The 15,934-nt window shown below is 39.8% G+C and overlaps 1 protein-coding gene across 4 annotated transcripts in view; it reads left to right on the top strand.

Annotated features, from left to right (window-relative positions):
* The window catches only part of stk31 (serine/threonine kinase 31), a 152,405-nt gene that overhangs the window by 23,642 nt on the left and 112,829 nt on the right, over positions 1–15,934 (top strand). For all 4 annotated transcript variants that reach the window (XM_073024606.1, XM_073024607.1, XM_073024608.1 and 1 more), the window contains exon 6: positions 2,938–3,096. In XM_073024606.1, the coding sequence (XP_072880707.1) occupies positions 2,938–3,096 (159 nt within the window). The remainder of the gene's footprint in view (positions 1–2,937; positions 3,097–15,934) is intronic.

Raw genomic sequence — 15,934 nt, 5'->3', positions numbered from 1 at the left:
CCTTGCCTCTGTTCTAAAGGGTTGCCCCTCAAGTTTGAGGCTGATTCTCCAAGTATCCTGAAACCCCACCCTTTAATAATAGACTCCACTACTGAGGTAGGCTGACTGGCCTTTCCTTTGCCCTTCTCCCTTAACGAGTGGACCGACATTTTCAATCGTCCAGTGATTCTTGAAGCGTGCTTGCTCCCTCACCAATTTATTCCATTCTTTTCACCTGTGATCTTTGGAAAACGGCTCGCAACTTCCAGTGAGAGTAGTACATCTAAGATGTCTAGGAAAAGCATTAGTATGGATGTGAAATTATAAAAAGAATGCAGACAAGGTAAAAGCTTTTGCAACAACCTCAATGTTGTCATCAATGAAGGTGACTCATTCAAGGAGCCTTGATTCTGAAGTTCCAGTCAGTGGTGGGAGCAGAGCGCAGTGACGAGGTTTCTCGCAGGTTGGCAATGCTTATTTAAAAGGAGAGCTTTCCGGGCGTTGAGACGTTCTGGAGGCCCAATCAGTGATGGGAGCAGAGCACAGTGAATTTAATAAAAGTACAGAAGGGGCAAGTGGGGTAGCTGTTGTTGGGAATAGAATAGTGGTGAGAGTAGGAGAGTCAGGCTTTGGCTTAAAGGAAGCTTCAGCTCAAAAGAGGCATTGGCTGTGGGCAAGTTTCTGTAAAGGTTCTTTCTTTTCTGTCTTTCTGTACTTAGTATAGTAAATGGCCATGTGTGTTCTTCATGCCGCATATTGGAGATCTGGGAGACCCAGAGTCTCCCAGGGAACTACATCTGCATGAAGTGCATCCAGTTGTGGAAGGTGAGTAGCTGGGAGACTCAGGAGAAATGGAAATGTGAATAGGCAGTTAGCGCAGAGCACCCCTGTGGCCATTCCCCTTAATAATAAGTATACAGTTTTGGATACTGTTGTGGGGAATGACTTCCTGGGGGAATGCCACGGAGACAAGGTTACGAACACTGAGCATGGGTCCGTGGTGTAGAAGGGAAAGAGAGAGAAGAGGGGAGTGGTAGTGATAGGGGACTCAATAATCAGAAGAACAGGCAAGAGATTCTGTGGACGTGAACGGGACACCCAGATGGCATATTGCCTGCCAGGGTCAGGGATGTCTCAGATCGTGTTCATAGCATTTTAGAGAGGGAGGGAGAGCAGCCAGATGCCTTGGTGCATATTGGTACCAGTGACATGGGTAGGAAAAGCAATGACGTCCTGAAAAGAGAATTTAGAGAGCTAGGAAGAAATCTGAGAAGCTGGACCTTCAGAGTAGTAATTTCTGCATTGCTGCCTGTGCCACATGCTGGTGAGGGTAGAAACAGAGTAATTTAGCAAATTAATATGTGGCTGAGAAGCTGTTGCAGGGGGCTGGGCTTCAGGTTCTTGGATCATTGGGATCTCTTCTGGGGGAGATATGACCTGAGACAGGTCATGAAGCAGGATTAGAGGATGTTAATGATGGAGATGTTGAAGAGTTACTGCATTCTCATAGTGAGAGCCTTAATATCAATGGGCTTTGAGAATTGATAGAGCAACGTATCCTGGGTAAATCGGATGGAGAAGAGGAATTGGCAGCAAGAAATGACATCACAATATTTCTCAGCTCTAGCATCACCATGATCTCTCAACTCATGGGCCATCATTGATAATGACCCTGACTGGCAGCGAAGCAATAAGGCAAAGAGAGGTGTTTCTCAGCATGATCTCCTGCTACTGGGAACTGAATGTGCGCCCAAAAAATGAATCTGTGGCTGTTTATGGTGACATGTATGTAGTTTGATAATAAATTTCCATTGAACTTTGAGGAAGTTTAAGTGGCCACAGCATCTACGTGGTTAGACCACAACTTGCTATTGGTTATGTTTACACCTGGAAACTAGAAGTTGTCAACCATTTCCACCTCAGAACCACATATAAACTGGAAAACATCTGGTTTAAGATGGCACTACTGAATGCATGCGACAGCTCACTGGTCAAAAAAATGAGAAATTCAACCAAAAACATTGCTAGTAACATCTTTTCTGAAGTAAATTGTGGTAAATTATCACTGCAAACAATGAAGAGGCAAGTGAAGGTGAACTGTGTTTGGGGGATGAACCGTGCTGATGTGTTGCAGAATTGACTCAGATGGAGTGAGCCATTTGGAGAGAAGTAGCGGCTGAGGAGTTCCGATACCTGGGTACGAGGTTGGATCGATCTGGGCACTGAGCCAATTTGAAGAGTTTAAAAGTGACTTCGGGCTAGGTGGCAAAATCTGGGCCTGGAGTGCATCGCTGGGCGACATGATCTAGGCTCAGAGCATTTTGCTCCAGCAGTGCCTGGGTACTAATGTAAGATACCATACATTGGTTGGACAATTTAAACACTGGCCCAGATAGACTGAAAAGACAGGGTGTCAGGATCGGACATGGGAGCCAATTTTGCTCGCTCTCAGCAATGATCACTCCTCTCTCCATGACATTGAGCCTATGACGACTGCCCCGGCTGCTGTGCTCTGGGTTCACTAATATGATGAACTAATAATGAGGCTCTGGGCTGCTCTGGGGTTTGGATCTAAGGACTCATTTTGGTTTAAAATGTTGTTGCTTGCTTCTGTTGTTTGCAGGATTTGTTGATTTTCCCCCTTTCTCTTGCGCATTGGGGGTTGGTCTTTTATTTATTATTTTTTAATTGGGTTCTTTTGGGTTTCTTGCTTTGTGGCTACCTGTAAGCAGACAAATCTCAAGGTTGTATAATTTATACATTCTTTGATAATTAATGTACTTTGAAATGTTGATATAGCTCTGATATCGCTAATCTTTGGCATTTTTGATAATTGTGCCTCGTATTGAATACAGATATGAGTTTGGAAATTTCATTCAACAGTTCCATCTTCTGTACAACTGATGTAATTGTGCATCATTTCACAAAAATAAACACAAAATTTGACCTTCTTTACAGTGCCTGATGATGTATGTTGATTATGGAAATTCTGAAACTCTAAACAAGTCGTGTATCGTTGAACTGTCAGAAGATTTGCAGCACCCAGGTCTGGCCAGCAAGTACAGGCTTTGGGGTCTTCGTGTTCCACCCAAGCAAGAGGTTGTTCCATTTGAACAGGTAGTGTGAAGTAGTTTTGGGATTCGTGTAACGACATGCTTGCAGGCAGATTTTTTTAAAAAAATGGGATTCATCTTGACACCTGGGAAAATTTCTAGTAAAGAAGGTTTGATCTGCAAGACTTGAATTATTTCAGCTGAAGAGCAAAATGGCTTCCATTCTCTCTGGTGTTATATTTCTTTGATTTAGTACAGAGGAAAAGAGCCTCATTATTGTGGCATGATTTCCCCCACCCAGAACCAGTCCCAGCTTCTTCATCTTAAACCCATGCCCCATTCTGAGACACAGGCTGCTGATAGCAGCTCTTCAGAGTCCTCTGTCCTGGGATGTAAGTTGATCAGCCCTGTGGATTTTGCCTTCATGACTTCATAGGTCTTCTAGGCAGATCCTTCCTCTCCAAGGGATGAGGTCTTTGGAGCTTCTGTTGCTGTTTCTGTAGCTCTGGATTTTTACGGGATGGGGTTGCTAGCCCCATGCCCATAGCTGAGTTGGTTAGGCACATGGATGAAATAAAAATGGAGAACTATGTGGGAGGAAAATGTTAGATTGACCTTGGAATAGATTAAAAGGTTGGCATAACACTGTGTGCCGAAGGGCCTATACTGTTCTATGTTCAGTTTCATTGGAACTGCTGGCTTTGTCCTGTAAAATCTGAACAATAATCTTTCTGCTTTTCTTTGATGGAATGCAACTTGTGAACTATGCTAGGAAAGAGCGGGTGGGGGAGAGAGGAAGGGAACTTGTTTTGCAGTTATTTGGTTGTGCTCTGTTGTTTTGTTGAACATCGTGGGCATGCTGTGTCGGTGCTGGAATGTGTGACGACATTTGGGTGCCATCAGCACAGCTTTGAGTGTGTTGGTTGTTAATGTAAGTGACTTATTTCACTGAAGTATGTGATAAATGAATCAAATGCTTGTATATAACCGTGGAAAAACATCATGCAGAGCTGTTGTGACTTTGTCTGAAGGCTCAGCTTTCTAATATGGTGGTAAGGACCCATTTCCTCAGAACTTCTTACAAGAATTATTTGTGGAGGTTCTATGACATTAACTGTCCTGAACTGTACTACTTTGACCTATTCTGTGACCTCATAGGGCCGTGACTGTACATTCTTCAGTGGTTTTGCCCATAGGCTGTGGTGTGTCATTTTGGTGTACTGTATCTGCACCCTCTGATAGCAAGTGTGACAGGAAGCCGGTGGGGGGGGGGGGCATGCATGTTGATTAGGATTGTTTCTGAATCTCACTACAACTGCTAGATGTTGATCAGAGCAGCTAACTCCATTTAAGACAACACTGTTGTAGATAACTTATTGCAATCCTCTCACTGTAGGCTGGTAATGAATTACCACTGTATTAGCAAGCAAACAGTAACATAGCTCTACAATGCATGGAATAATGATGGAAAGGCCATTTCCAATAAATAAAGATGATTTGGGTAAATACAAAACATAACAGTTTGAATGTTCCTTTAAGGGAAAGTAGTGTTGTTACTTGTATGAGCTCTGACACACCCATACAACTTTACTGTTAGCCAGAACACAATAATTTAACTCACACTAATAGCAGCTTAAAGTAGTATTGACAAAATATTTAAAACTGTAACAAACAAAATTTAAAAAAGGGCCCATTACACATATTAATTAACCTACTTGTGCACCCAATCATTGGAGCTCAATGTTGAGTAATCAATCCAGTTTGCTACACTTCGTTTACTTATGGTACTGAACAATTCTGCCTAAAACACAGTCCAAGTGAAGGACAGATAAATATCCGCACAATATTTAAGGTGTTGTACTTTCTCCAAGGTTTTGTGAGAACTAGCTAATTAAAAGTTTTCTGAGACCAAAGTCTGTGTGAGGATTTTCCGACAACAGTATCTGTCCTTCCAAATGATTCTGTTATGGCTGTTTTCCATTTTCATTTTCTTCCTTTCTCTTTCTTTCAAAACTCCTGCGCTCTCTAGAAAATAGCTACCCCAATCTCTCTAGGATATTCCGGGGCAACTTATTGGACAAATCCTATTAGCTATTACAACAAGCCTAACTTAATCAACTGAATTACTATTTTAAACAGTGTTTAAATGAGAAGGAAGAGATGTGTGAATGGATGTATTTACCAGAGTAAACAGATACACCCAGTGGCCACTCAGTTCACTTGTACACCTGCTCATTAATGCAAATATCTAATTAGCCAATCTTGTGACAACAACTCAATGCATAAAAGCATGCAGACATGATCAAGAAGTTCAATTGTTGTTCAGACCAGACGTCAGAATTGACGGAGGAAATATGGTCCGAGTGACTTTGCCTGTAGAATGATTGGTGCCAGACGGGGTGGTTTGAGTGTCTCAGAAACTGCTGATCTTCTGGGATTTTCACGCACAGTCTCTAGAGTTTAGAGCAGAGGTTCCCAACCTGGGGTCCACGGATCTTTGCTAAATCGTATTGGTCCATTCCATAAAAAAGGATGGGGAACCCTGGTTTAGAGAGAATGCTGGGGTGGGGGGGGGGGGAAGAAATCCAGTGAACACAAATGTCTTGTTAATGATAGAGACTAGAGGAGAATGGCCAGACTGCTTCAAGCTGACAGGAAGATGACAGTAACTCAAATAACCACATGTTACAACAGTTGTGTCCTGAGGATTGTCTCTGAATGCACAACATGTCAAACCTACAGCAGCAGAAGACCATCAACAGACACTCAGTGGCCGCTTTATTAGGTACAGGAGTTAACTAATAAAGTGGCCACTGAGTAAAGGTTTCAAGTAGGCAATAAAACATTAATGTTTGCACATCTCTAATTATTATTAACCTGCCCTTTTTTTTTGGAGCATAGGATCTGTGCTTTGTCATTCTTCCTCGGTTTCTCTGTGGTGATTGTATTTCCCAATTTAAATGAATATATGTTAATAATGGGTGGAGATTTTAATTGTTGTCTGAATTCTATGATGAACAGGTCTGCGCCTAATCAGATACTTTCAAACAAATCTGCTATTTTTATTAATTCCTTTTTAGTTGACTTGTGAATTTTAGATGTTTGGAAGTTTTTACATCCTAATGATAGGGTTCCCTTTCTTTTCTCATGTATAACATAATTACTCTAGAATCGATTACTTCTTTATTGATTCTTGATTTAGTTTCGTTTGTCATTGCCTGTAAGTATGATGCAATCGCCATTTCTGATCATGCGCCTTTGAAATTATCAATTAAATTAATTGATTTAACTTTTAGTACTAGACAATGGCTGTTCAACTCTATTTTGCTTCAGGATTTAAATTTTGTTAATTTCATTGAAGAACAGATTGCACTTTTCTTTTCAAGTAACTCAATGGAGGAAATTTCCAGCGGGATATTATGGGATACCTTTGAAGTATATATCCGTGGGCAAATTATTTCATACTCTGCTGGATTGAGAAAATGAATTAATAACAAAATATGTACATTGGTTGATAAGATTAAAGAAATTGATAAAAAACATTCTATTGCTCCCAATCTGGAGCTTTATAAAGAGAGCGTTGAACTTCTGATGTAACATACTTTGTTATTAATATCCCCGATTGAAAATCAATTACTTAAAACTAAGAGTCAGTTTTATATATATATGGTGATAAATCAGGTAAATTATTGGCTAACCAATTGAAAGCTGCTTAAGTGAAACGTCAGATTAATAAAGTTTGTGGACGGGATGGTATTTTGTTGGTTGACCATGATTAAATTAATAAATCTTTTCAAGAATTTTATACCAATTTATACCAATCAGAATTTCCTGATGATCCTACCATGATGCATGAATTTTTAAGGAAACCGAATATAACGAAATTACCATCTGATGAACATTTAGCAATAGATGCACCCATTACTGAAGAGGAAATAAAGAAAGCAATTTTTTTCAATGAACTCTGGTAAAGTACCTGGCCCGGATGGGCATACAGCTGAATTTTAAAAATCTTTTTCAGATTTACTTTCTCCCTGGTTATGTAGAATTTTTAAAGATGCTTTATTAGTAGGTAAACTACCACAATCCTTTTATGAAGCATCTATTTCTTTAATTCCTAAAAAGACAAAGATCCCACTGAATGTGCATCATACAGACCTATATCTTTATTGAATGTGGATTCTAAAATCTTTTCCAAAATATTAGCTATTAGATTAGAGAAGATAATGCCACAAATTGTCTCCGGGTATCAGACAGGATTTATTAAAAATTGTTATTCACATTTTAATGTTAAGAGGTCAATGTACATTGTATACACTACTTCATCTAATACTCCAGAATGTGTTATTTCGCTTGATGCCGAGAAGGCGTTTGACAGACTTGAATGGGAATATTTATTTAATATACTTGAGAAATTTAATTTTAGTCCAAAATTTATATCTTGGATTCAATTGATATATCTTACACCTTTAGCTACTGTATTTACCAATAATCAGAGATTCCTTTTTTTTTAGACTTTTCAAGGTACTAGACAGGGTTGTCCTTTAAGCCTTTTACTATTTGATATTGCCCTGGTGCCCTTGGTAATCACTCTTCATGATTCACCCAATATATTTGGCATTATTCATGGTAATGGGATGCATAAAGTATCACTATATGCAGATGACCTGTTACCTCTAACCCAGAGAAATCCATTCCTGCAGTAATAACACTTAGTTTAGTAGTTTTTCTGGTTATAAATTGAATCTTAACAAGAGTGTGCTTTTCCCATTAAATATGCAAGTTCCAATTTGTAGACAATCATAATATAGATTGGTTACTGATTATTTATTTAGGTGTTAAAATTACTAAGAAGCATAAAGACCTATTTAAAATTAATTTTTTTACCCTTTATTGATCATGTTAAACAACTGTTCACTAAATGGTCCCCATTGTCCTTATCTTTGATTGGTTGAATTAATGCTATTAAGATGATTATTTTACCTAAATTTCCGTATCTATTTCAGGCAGTATCAGTTTTCATTCCTAAATCTTCTTTTTGATGTTATTGCAATGATTCTAAAATTTCTTCATGTATATGGCAGAATAGAAATCCTAGGTTAAGTAAGAAATATTTACAGAAATCAAAAAAGGAAGGCGGTTTGGCTTTGCCGAATCTTAGATTTTATTTTTGGGCAATTAATATTTGATATTTAATGTTTTAGACCCAGGAGCTGGATGAAACTCAATGTCCACGATGGATGAACCTCAAGCAGGAGTCTGCACAGGGGTTTTCACTGGCTTCTAATTTAGGAGCTGCGCTTCCCTTTGCACTTACTAAATTGAATAAACCAATGATAAATCCAATAATTAAACATACAATACAAATATGGTTTCAATTTTGTAATTTTTTTGGATTGAATAAATTTATTCTGTCAAGTTCTATTATATCTAATTTTTTCTTTCAACCATCTAGAATTGATCAAGCTTTTCTTTTATGGAAACAAAGAGAATAATATGTTTTTGTGATTTATTCATGGATGGTTGTTTTATGTCTTTTGAAAAGTTGTCTAATAAATATAATTTGCCCAGATCACACTTTTTCAGATATTTACAGATTAGAAACTTTCTGAATGCTACTTTAGTTACCTTTCTGATATCGCATCAAATTTAAGTTACAGAAAAAAATTTAAGTTTAAATCCATATCAGAAGAATTTAGTAGCATTTATTTATGATTTAATTATGAAAATGCACTTAGGTACTTCTGATAAAATTAAGAATGAGTGGGAAAGAGAACTTCAAATATCTTTATCTACAGAGAAATGGGAGAAAATTCTTCAACTAGTTAATACTTATTCAATGTGTGCCAGACATGTTTTGGTACAATTTAAGATGGTTCATAGAGCTCATATGTCCAAAGATTAGTTAACTCGTTTTTACTGCCATATAAATCCTGTTTGTGATAGATGTAATTCTGAAGTAGCTTCCTTGACACGTTTGTTCTGGTCTTTGCCCCCTCCTAGGAAAATATTGGAAAGATATTTTTGATATTATTTCAGTAGTTCTGCATGTTGATTTACAACCTCATCCTATTACTGCAATTTTTGAACTACCAGTGAACTACCAGTCCAGTCATTTATCCTCATCAGCTTGTCGTTTAATTGCATTTGTTACATTAATAGCCAGAAGATCCATTTTACTTAAATGGAGATATTCCAGTCCCCCACCACATTTCAATGGTTTTTCCCAAACAATAGCATGTTTAAACTTGGAAAAAATTAGGAATGGTACTATGGATCCTTCGGTTAAATTTGAAGAAACTTGGAGGCCATTTATTCAATATTTTCAAATGACATAAGTTGACCCTTTCTGAATCCTTTTTTAGTAGATTTTTTGCTCGGGTATAGAGGAGCAGAGTTAACAACGAATTATAACTTCAGCCGATGAAATATGGCAGCCCAATCTTTGTGTTTTTTAGTTTAGTTTAGGGTTTTTTTTCTTTATAAAATATCCTTTTCATGGTTAGTTACTAAGAGATTGGGAGGCTAAACTACATTTGTTATTTGGAATCTGTGGTTGTACATGTTAACCATTATTAATGTAATCCTGATCTCTTTGTCTCATTATCATTATTGTTATGTTTACTAATTTGAAACTTAATAAAAAGATTGAAAAAGAAAGAAAGAACAAATACAAATTTAAAGGGGTAGATGTATCCTTCCTCTTTCTAAAATTGAATAAACTAGCCTTTATCTGATATTTCAAAGGGCAACACTCGACCACTTTATGCTCAGTAAATTTGAAGATGACACAATGTTATGAGGTGTTGTTGATAATGAGGATGGTTATTGTTGATTCAGGGAGGAATCTTGGTGAGTTAGGGAATTGGGCTGAGGAGTGGCCAATCCAGATAATGTGTGAGCTGATACATTTTGGAAAGTCAAACCAGCGCAGGACGTATCATGAATGGTCAGTTACCAGGAAGTGCAATGGAACAGATGGACAAAGGACAGCAAGTTCACTGAAAGTGGTATCACAGGTAGATGGTGTTTATTACACTGGCCTTTAGTCAGGGCAATGAGTATAGCGGTGAGAACTTGTTATAGTTGGTCAAGTTGTTGGTGAGACCATGTTTGGAGTAATATGTACAGTTTTGGCCATCCTGTTATAGGAAAGATGTTAAAGAGTACAGAAATGATTTACAAGGATGTTGCCTGGACTCAAGGGCCTCAGTTCTTTATTCCTTGGAATGTAGGAAAATAAGGGGTGACCTTGTAGAAATGTTTAAATATTATGTGGGTCATAGAAAAGGTGAATGGAATGTTATTTTCCCCAGGGTGGGGGAGTCCTAAATCAGAGGTCATAGATTTAGGGTGAGAGAAGAAATGTGTTTCACACAGAGGGTAGTGAATATATGGAAGGAGCTGCCAGAGCGAATGGTTGAGGCAGGTACAATGGTATCATTCAAGAAGCTCTCAGGTAGGTACTTGGAGGGGTGGAGCATAAAGGTATCTGGGCCAATTGCAGGAAATTGGGGCTAGCTGTATGGGTGCTATGGTCAGCATGGACTGATTGGGCTGAAGGGCCTGTATCCTTAAGCCCATAAGATATAGGAGCAGAAATTAGCCATTTGACCCATTGAGATTTCTCCTCCATTTTATCATGGCTGATCCAATTTTCCCCTCAGTCCCAATCTTCTGCCTTCTCCTTGTATAACTTCCTGCCTTGACCAATCAAGAATCTATCAACCTCTGCTTTAAATATTCATAAAGATTTGTCCTCCACAGCTGCCTGTGGCAAAGAATTCCACAGATTCACCACTCTGGCTAAATAAATTCCTTCTCATCTCTGTTCTAAAAGGATGCCCCTCTATTCTGAGGCTGTGTCCTCTGGTCTTGGACTCTCCCACCACAGGACTATAACTATGAGGAGAAAGTTATTCTGCAAGTGGCGAAGCACAACCCACAATCACGTGTGCATTTATTATATTTGCTTTGACATTTTGTAGTGAACATTGGCGAGGGAATGATACTTAACAAACTGACTGCATCATATAAAACCTCTTAACGAACTGATTGTCCTGATGCTGGATATTGATCTCAATAGAAAGATCGACCATCCCTTTCCCCTACTCAACATGTACCAGATCTTGATCGAAAGATTGACCATCCATTTTCCCCTTGCTTGCTGCTTGACCCACCGGCGTCCTCCAACAGTGTGATTTGCTTCAGATTATCATCCTTTGAATCTCTGGATATGTGTCCCATTGTACAGGGGAGCCATGGGCTTCCTTTCCAGTTAAAGTTTAATTTGACATGCATGTCTGAGTTTGAAAACCGCTGAGAAGATCACTGGGGTCTCCTCCCCCCGCCCCCTATTTGAGACAGTTACTGGGAGCAGACAAAGGCCCCGAAGCATTGTTGAGGATCCCTCTTGCTCATTACACAATCTCTTTGACCCACTAACATCAGGAAGGAGGTACAGGAGCATCAGGACTAGAACTGTCAGACTGGGTAACAGCTTCTTCACCCAGAAGAAACTACCGTAGATGTCGGATTATAAGCCGCTACTTTTTTCCCATGCTTTGAACAGCATTGAACATAGCGGCTTATAATAAGGTGCGGCTAATAGAAAGTTTTTTCCCATGCCGCCAAAACATTTTGCCTCGTAACAGTAGACCAATAAAATTGATGAGTAGTTCACAGAGGTCCAATGAAATTGTACGATAAATCAAGCGCACTTCACAAATTATTGTAAATCAGCCATTTGTACTCACCCTCATCAACATGGAAAACACTCGAAGAAAAGCATATGATGCAGCTTTTAAGTTAAAGGCAATCAATCTGGCGGTTGAACAAGGAAATCGAGCTGCTGCGCGTAATCTTGGCATACATGAATTGATGGTGAGACGGTGGAGATTTAATTTGGGACTGCCGCTTCAGGTCAGGAATGGCTCACGTGATATTAGACAGCAGTACAAGGGAGGGAGGGAGCGAAACTGAGGATTCCGCTGCACCGAAACTGCTAGCGATTCAGTAAACAAAAAAACAGTAAAACTCGTGTGTGAATGGTATCGGGCCAATAAGGACACAAGTGTCCGATGTTACCAAATACCGGTAGGTATAACAAAGTTTAGCCTTACCAAATATGTGTAGCGAGGGTTTGGTTTGGGGGAAAAAGGAGTATAAATAAGAGCAGAATGTAAGGGGAAGGCAAAACGCGTTCTGCAATAAAGCCACGCTGCACTGTAATCCGGTGTTGGTTGTCTCTCTTCCAAAACGAACACAGGGCAGAATTTGAAGCCCAACACGTGTAATATCTTTCTGTGTAAATATCTCATATTACAAGCGGCCGAAAATCCGGTGCGCCGAAAATCCGGTGCGCCGGAAATCCAGTGCGCCGAAAATCCGGTCCGCCGGAAATCCAGTGCGCCGAAAATCCGTTCCGCCGGAAATTCGGTGCGGCCTAAAATCCGATGCGGCCTGTATAATTAAAAAAATGATTTTATTTCTAAAATTAGAGCCAGCGGCTATTAATCAGGTGCGCTCTGTAGTCCGGAATCTACGGTAATAACTACCCTGCCACCAGTGAGGTCTCATCACTAGGACGGCGAGTTGTTCATTGTTTTCCTGTGCTGTTCACAACATGCATTTTGAATTATTTATGGTAATAGTTTGTTTTGTGTGCTGTGTGTGATATGTTGTGTGGGTGCAACGTGGTCCTAAGAACGTTGCTTCACTTCATTGTATATGTGTACAGTCAGATGGCATTGAACTTGGAAATAACATTAGTTGCTGTAGATCAGCAAGTCATTTATGGAGTTGGTTGCAGACAGAGCCTTAATGAATTAAGTACGGCAGAGAGCCATGTGTTACTCTGGAGTGGGATGCTCATTGCTCAGAATTACAGTGGAAAGTCTGATTGAAGAACCTTGCACATCTGACAGGGAATTTGGAGACTAACTGCTGAGTGTGTTGTTTTCCCCCCAGCATTGCAACTGTATTTTATTTAGACTTGCAGTGCTTCCAGCCCAATGAGTCAGCACTGTCCAATTACACCCTTGTGACTAACTAATCTACCAACCTGCACATCTTTTTGGAATGTGGGATGAAACCCACATTGTCACAGAGAGAACTTAGAAACTCCTCACAGGCAGTGGTGGAAATTAAACCTAGGTCGCTGGAGCTGTAACCGTGTCACACTGACTGCAACTCTACTATGCAACCCCAAAACTGCCAAAACCTGAGATTGAACCAAGAACTTGCAGACCTTCAGTCAAATCTCTCCCAGTTGAGATCTTTCAGCACATTTGGAGGTAGGGGAAGTCACTTACTTAAAGGTGACTTGTCTTGGTTCCACCTGAGTGCTGCTAAAATGACGTTGTGCAGGTCACTTTCTGAATAATGTTGGCTGTGTACTTCCCCTTGGTACTGATGTTCAGAGATGCTCTCATCTGTGGACCTACTTCCCCGGTCTTGGGTATAATAGTCTGTCTGATAGAGAACTTGTAATGAACGTTACACACTTCCATAATTGGTGGAAATTGTCGACTCTGCTCTGATTTTAACTTACATTTTATTTTTAATTGCAGAGCTTATTTCTGAACAGAAATGCTTTGTACTCTGAAAATAGGATAGCAATGCTCTTATTCAACCACTAGGTGTCAGATCAGTGCCACAAGTGTTTGCCTGTCGTGCTTAGCTTTTGCTAAGGTTCATTTTGCACGTTAGCATGAAAAAAAAATCATTTTAAATTTTAGTGTTTTATTTTCTGCATTTTGAAAGAGATCAGGTAAAAATTTGCTTTATTTGTCACATAGACATCAAAGCATCAACACATACTTTGAAATGCGTCATTTTGAGTTAAATTAAATCAGTGAGGATTGTGCTGGGCAGCCCACAAGTGCCTTCATGCCTGTGATGCCAATATAGCATTCCACAACTCACTAACCCTAACCTGCATCTTTGAATTGTGGGAGGAAATGAGAGCACCAGGAGGAAACCCACATGGTCATGGGGAGAACATACAAGTTCCTTACAGACAGAATCCCGATTGGTGGCACTGGACAGCATTATGCCAACTACTACAGTACCATTTCATTTTTTTGTGTCATTATTTTACTTGACAAATATTTTACAAATTTACTGACCAATTTGCATCTTTATTCAGTCGCCCTGTTGGTGACAATTAACTGGCTGATCCCCATTCCACATTGTAAACTTACAGATTTCCAAGGCTCCTCCCTTGGCTGATTGTCTCTCTGTTGCCATGGGTAACATCCCTCTACATATGTGTGTGGAATTAGCAGGGCTAAATGGTAGAGAGGATGCTCTGGCTTCCACCCACATTCCAAGGGTTAGGGTTAGTGAGTTTTCTGCCTTCTATGTTGGCGTGGAAGTGTGGTGACCCAGCACATCTGTGGACTATATCAGTCATTGATACAAGTGATGAACTTCACTGTACATTTTGATGTTACAATGTACATGTGACAAGTAGAGTTAATCTTAATCTTTACACTGAACAGGTAGATAAACCAGTTGGACAAGATAGGACCATGCCCGTCCATGGCTAGGGCCCCCCACAGCTTTGCCCACCCCACTCTCAACAGAATAACAGTTCAGTATGCACTAGATGGGCTGAAGGGCCTGTTCCTGTGCCACAGTGCTCACTGGCTCAATGTCGCTCTTCATTTCTTGGGAGTGAGTATAAAGATCCCCCAGCGTTCTTTTAAATTCCAGTGAGTACAGGCCCAAAGCTGCCAAACACTCCTCATATGTTAACCCCTTTATTCCCAAAATTATCCTTGTGAACCTCCTCTGGACTGTCTCCAATGACAACACATCCTTTCTGAGATAAGGGGCCCAAAACTGTTGACGATACTCCAACTACAGCCTGACTAGTATCTTATAAAACTTCAGCATTATCGCCTTGTTTTTATATTCCCCTTGAAATAAATGCCAACCTTGCATTTGCCGCCTTTACCACAGACTCAACCTTGCACAAGGACTCCTAAGTCCCTTTGAACCACTGTTTAAATTTTCTCACCATTTAGATAATAGTCCGCACTATTGTTCCTTTTACTAAAATGCGTTATCATACATTTCCCAACATCTTCCACTTTTTTGCCCATTGTCTAAGTAATTTGTAATTTGTCTAAGTCTTGCTGCAAACGCTTTGCTTCCTTGGCATTACCTACCCCTCCACCTGTCTTCGTATCATCCACAAACTTTGCCACAAAGCCATCAATTGCGTTATCTAAATCATTGACAAACAATGTGAAAAGTTGTGGTCCCAATACTGGCTCCTGAGGAACATCACTAGTCACTGACAGCCAACCAGAAAAAGCCCCCTTTATTCCCACTCACTGCCTCCTGCCTGTCAGACGTTCTTCTATCTGTGCCAATATCTTTCCTGTAGCGTCATAGGATTTTATCTTGTTAAGCAGTCTCATGTGAAGCACCTTATCAAATGCCTTCTGAAAATCTAGGTAAATTACATCCACTGCCTCCCCTTTATCCACTCTGCTTGTTACTTCTTCGGACAATTCCAACAGATTTGTCAGGCAAGATTTCCCTTTACAGAAACCATGCTGACTTTGTTTTATTTCATCATTTGTCTACAAGTACCCCAATGTCAGCATTAATTTCAGGAGGATTAGAATATAAAAGTAAGGATGTAATGTTGAAACTTTATAAAACACTGGTGAGGTCTCACTTGGAGTATTGTGAGGAGTTTCAGCCCCTTATGAAACTGGAGAGGGTTCGAAGGAGATTCACAAAAATGATTCCAGGAATGAATGGCTTGTCAGATGAAGAGCATTTGGTGGCTCTGGACCTGTATTCACTAGAAATCAGAAGAATGAGGGGTGACCTCATTGAATGGTGAAAGGGCTTGATAGGGTGGATGTTTCCTATAGTGGGGA

Source organism: Hemitrygon akajei, chromosome 20 (assembly GCF_048418815.1).
Source record: "Hemitrygon akajei chromosome 20, sHemAka1.3, whole genome shotgun sequence".
NCBI lineage: Eukaryota > Metazoa > Chordata > Chondrichthyes > Myliobatiformes > Dasyatidae > Hemitrygon > Hemitrygon akajei.
Note: the sequence above shows the minus strand (reverse complement) of the source record. Positions and strands in the feature narration are given on the sequence as shown.